Source organism: Poecilia formosa, unplaced genomic scaffold, assembly GCF_000485575.1.
Source record: "Poecilia formosa unplaced genomic scaffold, Poecilia_formosa-5.1.2 Scaffold216, whole genome shotgun sequence".
Lineage (NCBI taxonomy): Eukaryota > Metazoa > Chordata > Actinopteri > Cyprinodontiformes > Poeciliidae > Poecilia > Poecilia formosa.
The window spans coordinates 144971-154789 of NW_006800155.1; the positions used below are offsets into that span (position 1 = coordinate 144971).

At 40.6% G+C, this 9819-nt stretch overlaps 1 protein-coding gene across 1 annotated transcript in view; it reads left to right on the forward strand.

Moving 5' to 3' along the window:
• The window catches only part of LOC103148980 (phospholipid phosphatase 4-like), a 46910-nt gene extending 38201 nt beyond the window's left edge, over nucleotides 1–8709 (forward strand). Inside the window, exons 6-7 of the mRNA XM_007567991.2 lie at nucleotides 2608–2778; nucleotides 6885–8709. Of these exons, the coding sequence (XP_007568053.1) occupies nucleotides 2608–2778; nucleotides 6885–7093 (380 nt within the window). The 3' untranslated portion in view covers nucleotides 7094–8709. The remainder of the gene's footprint in view (nucleotides 1–2607; nucleotides 2779–6884) is intronic.
• Nucleotides 8710–9819: the final 1110 nt, after the last annotated feature.

The window sequence follows — 9819 nt, forward strand, 5'->3', positions numbered from 1 at the left end:
GAAGATGTTAAATTACCTTGAAATTGGGTAATGTAACACCTGGACTTCTAATATGACTTTAGTTAAGTCATATTATTAATGTGACAGTTACTTTATTCTGTAATAAAATGGCACTATGTACCTGAAAAATACATAATACTGCTGCTTTAAAGGATTTTTGCAAATGAAAGTTAATTTCTTGTTGGAAGCCGAAAGTTAAACTGTTCAGAGTGGGACTGAGTAAGTTCCCAGGATAATGTAACTCTGTCCTCCCAAAGGACAAATTAAATTGCCTGAGCTTTGTTTAGAGCCAAAAAGACAAATAGTGTGGGCTGCTGCGAGGTTTGGGATGTGAAGGCGTCACCTCAGAGTGAGATGGATGGTCTCTGAGGGATGCTCAGACTGAGGAACTTTAAAGTAAAGGTTAGTCACTAAAAAACATCAGTTAATCTGTGTGGGTGTTGTGTAGCTCTCTCCAAACTGAAAAGTGTTAATTTTATCTGCAGCAGGATTTCCATCTTCTTTCCACTCATAAATTATTAGTTCTGTTCTTCCTGCTCTTGAGGAATTCAGTCACATAAACTCCCATTTGGTGCAGGCTGCAGGAAGACATTACCGTTTTTAACTGTGAAGTTTAATAAAAAAATGAGCTAGTTCCACTACATGCTGAAATGTCCTTGGGCAAGACACAGATTCCCATGTTGCCCCCGGCAATGAGCTGGTGAGAGGTGGATGGATGAAGGAGTGAAAGTGTTACTGAAACTAACAAAGTGATTCATAAATCATTTATTTTCCTTGAAGAGCAAGATCTGATGATGATGATGATGATGATGATGAGGAGGAGGATTAACAAGTCATTTGCCTTAGCATAATGCTAGAGAGGAATTATCATGTAAAAATGAGAAATAGACACATTTAGGTAGAGTTTAGCTGAATTGTCTCATCTACAATTTAGGTTTTATAAATTTACAGTGCCAGAAATAAAATGTAGATTTTTTTGTGATTACAAGACTTAATTTGAGAAAAGGCAGCCATTAAGGTTACGTTTCACTCTTATTAACTACATCACAAATAATAAATGTACTTTTATTCTGAATGGATGGAAATGTTTTGCTTTCAGTGTCAGTCATGTCTCACATTTACATCCAAACTGATTTAATGTTGAATCTTTGGGAGTTCAGTCTGAACAACAGGCTGAGCTAAAGTCTTCATGCCCAGTGTTTTCTTCACAATGTGTCCCTGTCACACTACCAACTTCAAGGTTACTTCATTTGATAAATAAATGCAAAGTGGTGCATGACTGTAAAATGTTAGGACAGTTTTACAAATGGAAACCTGAAAAGCTGCTGGGATCAGCAGTTTATAGAAAAACCTTTCACTGCAGCTGAAAACCTTATTGAACAGAGCATGTGTTAGCATTTATGGACAGAAAAGTCCAACAGATTATTGTTTGGATTAAGATCTGGACTTTGACTGGACCGTTCTAACAGATGCTTTGGTCTTCAGGTTCATTGCTGTGTTTGAAGGTGAAGCCTCACTACATTTGTTTGCAGGCGCTTTCATATTTTCTCCACAGTTGTCCTGTTTTCCTTGTTCCTGTGAAAGAAGCAGCATAATGCTGCCATCACCGTGTTTCAGTGTGGAGGGTGTGGTCAGGATGTGGAGTGTTGTTTTCCATCATGATTAGCATGTTGCAGTGATGTTAAAAAGTTTCATTTGGTCGTATTTCACCAAACATTTTCTAAGTTTCCAGTTTGGCCTTCATGACTCGTGACAAACTGAACAAAGTTTGAGTATAAATAATTTAGCATGCCATTTGAGGTTGACATTTGAATGGCTTTTAACTATGTTAAGGAACTTAGTTTCACAGAAGAATCAAACTATTTAGATCAGACAAATCCCTCATCACATCAGAGGTCTGGATGATTTGTTCTGAATGGAGTCGTTTTTATTGGATCAGTTCCCAAACAGGAGAGTCCTGGAGACAGTCGGACTTTGTTTCCCTGCTCTCCTCTCTGTTTTCTCAGAGCTCTTGTTCTGTCATGTGTTCTGGCCAGCTTGTTAGTTGAGTGACAAATGTGCCGGCTGTTTGCTTTGCTGCAACATCAAATCGCTTTGCTTCAGCAAAAACTCAAATGGTTCCACTGTTCAACCTTTAATTCCCACAATTAGACCACCGCTGTTCCTCTTCTACTTCCCAGCAGATGTTGCTTAATGCACAGGCCTGCTGTCCGTTCACATTCATGTAGCACAGAGCTGTGAAATCTCAGTATTGGCTGCCATGTGCAGCGGTGAGCTGCTGGCCAATGTAATTGATTAAATGTTTACAAATGTTGCGCTTGGCACGGTTTTTAAGATCATTTTGTGATTTGGTATGCACACTGATTACCTTCAGTTAGAAACCTGCAGCCTTGGTTTAGGACCTAACATGATTGCTTCTGTCCTGCTGCTAAATTACCTGCAGTTACAAAAAACACTTTAATCATTTTAAAAGGTTGTTTTAAAAATATCTTTCACCTGCAGGCATATGGCTTTCCATTACTAATACCCTGAAACTTGGTCTTTTTTTTAAACTTTTCTGGAACAAAGCTGTTGATCTGCTTGACGTCGTCTCTTTCTGCCTTCCAGTTGCGTTCTCTGGACTCGGGTTTACCTCCTTCTACCTGGCCGGAAAGCTGCAGTGCTTCACAGATGGGGGCCGGGGTCGCAGCTGGCGTCTTTGTGCCATGGTTCTACCTCTTTACAGCGCCATGATGATTGCTCTGTCCAGGACGTGTGACTACAAACACCACTGGCAAGGTCCAACCAACAAAACCGTTACGTCTGTGTTTAGACTTTACAGAGTCATCGCTGTAAGCTGGAATGTTATATCAGTCATTAAATTTATTACAGAGTGATTTCAGGCATGTTTCTTTTGAGTTAGTATGCCTAATGATGGGTTTCTCAGAAAATCAACTTCTTGTTAAGACTAAAGAAAGGATTTTCATGGATGTTATGAGTGAGTTTCTTTGTCAAAGCAAAGTCACAGAGTCTGGAAGAAGAGTGAGATTAAAGAAAGATGGAGGTTACCAGGAGATATTTAATAATAAACAAAAGGAACAATTTGCAAAGGGAGTGGAGAGGAGAGGGCAGTGAAACCAGGACAATGAGAACCTGTGGACGTAAATACTGAGGGAAGACAGGAGAAGAGCATCAGATGCAGGTGATGAAATCAGGTGATTGGGGACAGCTGTGGGAGGGAGAGAACTGTCAAGCTGAAGAAAGATGAATAATTAACATAAAGGAGCTGAAATAAAACTCTGAGAAACTACAAAATGAGAGGGAAGGGAACAGAACGGAGTGTAACAGCAAAAAGAGCCGAACATGAGAATTATCTAAGTCTAATGGCAACACATTACCAAAAATTATCACCAAAAATAGGAGACATGAAGAGAGTATGGTGAGACATAAAAATATAAACAAGGAAATAATCCAAACCCAAAAAATGAGGAGGAATCCTCACAAAACTGAACAAACCAGCACAAGTTTTAAAACGTTAAATGTTTTAAATGTGTCTCCTGGAAAACTAAAAGAATGACCTGAGGGGGGCTGGGAGCGAGAACTGCGTGGGTGTGTGGGTTTCAGATAGAAAAGAAATAACATGATGACAGCTCCATCACATTGTGTTAATTAGTTTTAGAAAGCCATATGTTCTTGGCAGCAAACCCAACAGCTCTTTTTACAACCTGCCTTTATTTATTTATAACCAAAACAACACAATTCCAGCATTTACAAGAAAGCCCATCATTTTCTGAATCCTCCCTGGATCTACGTTTCCCTCCTGCTCGCTCTCCGTCGGCTGGAAGAAAGCTGCAATAGAGCAGTCCATTAAATTTGAGGGTCCCCAATCTGCTGCCAGTGTAAACACAAGCTGGGAGCTCCCATTAGCCCAGATGCTACACTGTGCTTGATGAATATTAATACTCTCACCATCACTAAACTAATCTATTAAATCAAGTCACAGTCTGGTAAATTCAGTTGACAGGAATCAGAAGAACGTCCAGGCCACCGGCTCATCTGCTCTGCAGATCCTTATTACTGGAAGGTGAAGCAGTTTCATGTTTCATTCAACTTCTGTTTTACAGTGCAGATATTAGGGAAGCTTAGTTCAAGTTTGATCTATTTTCAGCAATATCTGCTTAATATTCATTACAGCAGTGCTATATTTTGTGATGTATGATAGTTAAAATGGGGTCAGCTGTAATACAGACCTGCTCAGCCTCTGACAGAGAACCAGAGATGGCCCGGCCCGAGGTGAGTGCGCCAGCTCAACGATTCATGGCTCTGCCTTTCATGTTGCTTCCATCAACCTCTAAACTCGGCAGCGGTGATGGATGTTCACTGAAACATTGCAGCCCATACAGCAATGCCTAATTAACCAGGCCCATTCCACGACTGCAGGTGTTATTTATCACCACACTCCTACAGGGAGAAGGGAATCCCTTCAAACCAGGATCACTGCAGATAATGCTGCGTTTTGTACCGTCATGTAGACAGGCATAAACTGGAGATGGGTTTTCAATAAAAGAGTTGGAGATTTTAGATAACATCCTGAAAATCCAATATGGCTGCTTTGCATGTAGGATTTAAGGGCAACACGCAACGGGGGCGTCGGGTCAGCAGATGCTTCTTGGACTTGTTCTGTTTAGGCGTAATGAAGCTCCATAAACACAAAATCCCACCGAGTTTCTGCTTTACTGCAAATGTTTCTACAGTTAAATTTCAGTTTAATGCAAAAATACTTGAATTATTCCAACTGAAAGTTGTTTTAAATCATGACACACATTTCTTTAAAAGTTGTTGAATATGCTGATGATTGTCTGCAGAAGTCATCGTTTCCATTTCCCATAAAATTGCACAAATTGAAAATGTAAAAGTAAATTTGCTTAATAGAAACAAGCCAGTTTCGAAATACTCACATTTTTTAATAGAGTTTTTACACTGGGATGAAGTGATTTTTTTTTGTCTGTATTAAAATTAGTTAATTTCTCAAAATTGCAATGGAAAAACTTATTTTGCATCACGAGTTACATGATCAACAACCAGACGTTGCCACTGGCATAAACCATGAAGAAGAAGATGACAGGAAGTTGTAGGAGGACGATGGTGCAGCTTAACGACTTATTGTGTGAACAAACTTATACAAGTGTGATTTTAGTCGCGAAATTGTGTTTTTCTGACATTAAGCAGAAAATTTGACAAAGTTTTGATTAATGGAGATGCAGCTCCTGTTGCCTCTGACTGAAGAAACTCGGTAGTATAACAGTTTGATGAAGAGGATGCTTGTGGTCGTCCTCCTTTACCGAATCGTCTCCAAAGGTTTCAGGTCATCGGCTCTAATGCTGAAATTTCACTCTCCACAACAGACTTATGCAAGACATGCAGCCTGTTACAGCAAACACTGAAGGACTGAGGGGTTGTGAAGAAGTGCAGTCTGCTCTGTCCCTTCTTTTATTCGGCTTCACTGCAGCGTCTCCAGTGTAGCCTGCTGCTCAGGTCAATGTTGAGGCATTTGTTCTCACTTCCTGCGGATGTTTTTCATTTGTGTTTGTGGTGGAAAAATAATTCAGAACGGCAGAAGAAAAAAAAATTAATATTGAAAAATAAATATATGGCCACAGAGAATATCAAAGAGAAATTCATTCCTTTCAACATGTAAAAAAAAAATACTTGCTTCACTCATTCCAAATAGATACACAGTATTTATTTCTGTGTGAGTGCAAATAAATAGATTCACCAGTCAGTGAATTAGGCCGATCTTGCTATAATGTGACTGGAGCCTTTCCACAATTGAATTTAATTCTTTGTGGCATATATTCAACAAGGTGTAAGAAACAGAGTGAATCCTCTGTGATGGTCAAGAAGCTGACTGAGGTTTTGTACTGCAGTGGATTATCCTGCTGGAGGTTTTCATCCTAACATGGGTACTCAGTGGCCAGATATGGTAAAAAGCTGGCTTTGAAATTTTCACAGTTTGGCCTAAAAGGCTGCCAAGAAAATATTCTCAGGTCATTTGAGGCGCAGCAGTCTGAACTGTTGGCACAAGGCAGCTTTCATGTTAGTTACTCCAAATCCTGGCCCTTTCTTCTGAATCAAAACTCATTAAACATTTTTCCATTTTGGTTCTGCCCAAAGCTGACACCTTCTGTTGTTTTAGCCTCAGTTTACTGACAGGCTCACTGTGCTCTTCTGCTGCTGCAGCCCAGCTGCTTTATAGTTTGAGGTGTTTGGTATTTAGGAACGGTTGTCTGTCCACCTTGTTTGTGAAAAAAACAAGGTCTAAATTTAAATCAGGCTGCTCATTCTCCTCAGACTTCTGATTTCAGCAAAGCTTTTGGTCCAGAACCTTTTGCAACCTGGACATTCTTACTTTTTTTAGACCTTTTCTGTCAACCAGTGAGATGACTTCCTGCAGATCAGGTTTGGTTTTCTGGCTCTGCCTCCATGCTCAGTTCAATTTTAGCCAGTCTTTTTTGACTGCATCAGGTTGTCTAAATGCATTGTGTTGCTGCCATGTAAATTGGCTGGTTTGCTCTTTGTGTAAACAGGCTTTTGGACAGATGTACCTAATAATGTGGCTGGTCATTGAACATTGTTATTAGCTTGTAATTCCAACACTTGTTAGCCTGAAAAGAGAGCATGGCCATTAAGAAATCCCTCAGGTTTTCAAACCCAAACACAGTTTAGATTGGTTCATTTAATTCCCAGATCTGGGTTCTAATTTTAGAGTCTGTTGGTGTTCCGTACACCTAATGTGTCTGTAATCACCTCCCACATAATACCAGCATCTCTAAAGGCGCCACCAGAGGTACCTGCACCACAGTTTGAGAACCGTGTCATTAAAACGTGTTTGTGTGTCTTTGCAGATGCCTTTGTGGGAGGAGTGATCGGGTTGCTGTTTGCTTACATCAGCTACCGCCAGCACTACCCCCCCTTCCTGCACATGGACTGCCACCTGCCTTACGCCAGCCTGGCTGCGGCCAGCAGGGCGCCCCCCCCGGCCCAGGACGACCCGCAGCCCGTCGACAACGCCACCACTCTGCCCATGGAGGGCCTGACCGAGGGGCCAGTATGACTAGTGGCCCCCACTGAGACAGCCTCCTCAACGCCCACCAAGCCGCCAAACCCACCTCCCCATTCCTAGACAATGACTGGCTCTAATATACATTCCACTGGACGAAAAAAAAAAAAAAAACACACTTCAACCATTTCCAAATGTTGATAATTTGTCTCGGTAACATCTACATTTTTTTATCTTGTTTTTGTGCAGCAGCCGTTAAAGTTTATATTTAGATGTAAGAGAGGAAAGTCAGGATGTGGAACATCTCCTCTGAGAAAGCAGAGAGAACAACATGCTGGAAACCTGGGGAAAAGTCGTGTTTATGACTGTGAGCGATGAGTCAAATATTTCCACTTTCTGCAGAAACCTTTGCCTAATGAGAGGCGGGGTTTTAATGTTTTATGCTGCACTAGATTGATTTTTTTTGGTGTTGAAGGTTTTGATGTAAACAATCAGTGAGGTAGTCTGAATTCACAGCAACTAAACCATAAAATTACATCACAGACAGATTTTAACGACTAGACTGAGAAATGACATGGCAGTACCAAGAAAGCAGAGTTTTTGTTTTAAAACCCAAGGACTTTCAACTAACCTGCTCTGATTTTAATCATTTTTGGTTGCCCATAGCAACATAATGATAAACATAGATCTGATACATCTGCAGAGAGGCAGTGGTACCCGTCAAAATAAAGTTCAATATTCCATTACTTCCCGCTCTCCAGGGCTCACATGACCTGAACATCCTCGCTCTTTTTATTACCCATCTTCCATCTCTCCCTATCCCAATCTGACTCTCTCTCCTTCTCTCTCTCTCTCTCTCTCTTTCTCTCTCTCTATCCATCTCTCTCTGTGTCTAAACTGAATCTTCTTTTTCATACAAGCAGCATTTAACACATGTTCACAGAGGTTGCACAGGGACATGGACCCTCAATGAGTGCAATCAATTACGAGCAGGTGGGAGTGGGCACGCAGAAGTGCGTCTCGATAGGCACAAACTCCAATCTGATCCTGCATTAATCCTCATTAAGTGAGGTCAGCCTCGGCTGCTTATGAGGATATTAGGAGCTGGCGAGGCAGCTCGCTAACTCCCAGAGCTTGGCAAATAGCTTTTAGCTCACTGCCCCCCCTACACACACACACACACACACACACACACAAATAGATGATCCAGCCTTAAGCACAAGCCGGGTGATTTTGACGTATTATTCATCCATTATTGCTCCATTATTTGTTAACATCCGGAAAGCTTGCTGAAGGAAGATGACACCAAAGATTTAAAGCTTTTTTTCCATCCTCGGGGTGCAGGCTTTATCAACAGAGATGGCATCTAACAAGATTACTGCCCCCTCCCCAACTTGTCCATATCATCTACAAACCAATTTTTTGCCTCTTGGAGGCTGTTAGAAATGAAGGATCACTTTGTTGCCTTGGTTACTGGCTGTTTCTTGACATTGCGGTGACATTGATGGGAAGGTGCAGTCTTAGTTCACCTCTGACCCAGTTGGACCCAGAACTCGTCTCAGAAAACCACAACAAATATTTTTGCATAATTGTTTTTTTTTTTTCAACCATCATTGCACCAGTTTATGACGGTTATGTTTATTTGTCAATGAAAACTAAAGAAGTCTTATCAGAATTTGGCATAATACTGCAGATGCAGATAAAATGTTATCAGGTATATCAAACTACATCTGAAAAAAACTTCTATTTGCATATTACAGGCAACGCCTGTGTTGTTATTTATTCCATATAGATGTGTCTCAATCTGTAGAATTTTTCTGAAAAAGTTAAATTGTTGATGGAAGTTGGTTTACATTGATATTTTAGAGCATCATGTTCCCATCTGATGGCAAGCTTTATGGAGAAGCTAGTTTTATTTATAAGAAGGATTTAGCTCCTGTCAACACTGCCAAAGGTCTTAGTAGCTGCGTTACTGTAGCATCACTGTGATCCCTGGTGTGGCCAGCAAATCTTTCCCACAGCAAACCTGAGGAGCATCAGGAAATAAGCCAGGATGTGCAGATGACCTGAAGGCAGCTGCCAAGGCAACCTGGGCTTCCTGAACTCCTCAAATCTAAAAAAATAATCAATTTGTGTTATCAAAGTTGAAATATATAAATGCTAATTAATCTGGCAGTTCAACAGCTTTAGATTAACTTGCTGGAAAAAAATATTTTCAACGCATTTGTCATAATGTGAGATAAAAACTATAAATAACTGAGTCAAAGTTTGTCTCCGGGCTGCTAGCGTTCGTTCTTTTCTCCATTTCTACCTCACCAACATGCTGCAGCTGAAGCGACCTGCTGTCTACATGCAGACATGTAATCAAACACTATTGTTTTTCGTTGGTTGTAGCAGCTTAACCTTCAGTTTTCAAACACCTTTTACAGTTTTTAAGCTGATAACTACATGTGTACAAAATGATAATAGATTCTTACAAAGTTTACCCAACTGTGGAAAACAAAGCACACACAAAACCGAAACATCACCTGAACAAAAGACAGAAAGCAAAGTTAGTACAATAAAATCTAAAAAAAATCTTAGTAAAAAGGAAGCTTGAGGGAAATTGTCTTTAAAATAAATAAGGCTTTCAAGTTTATGTAGAAAAGGACGCTTTTCCCAGAGTGGAGGTGCAACAGTGAGGCAGCTGAGCTCTTGTTGAGTTTTGTGTCTGCAGAGTTTGGTTTGAGAACCTGAGGGCAGGAGGCACACACACACACACACACACACACACATAGATG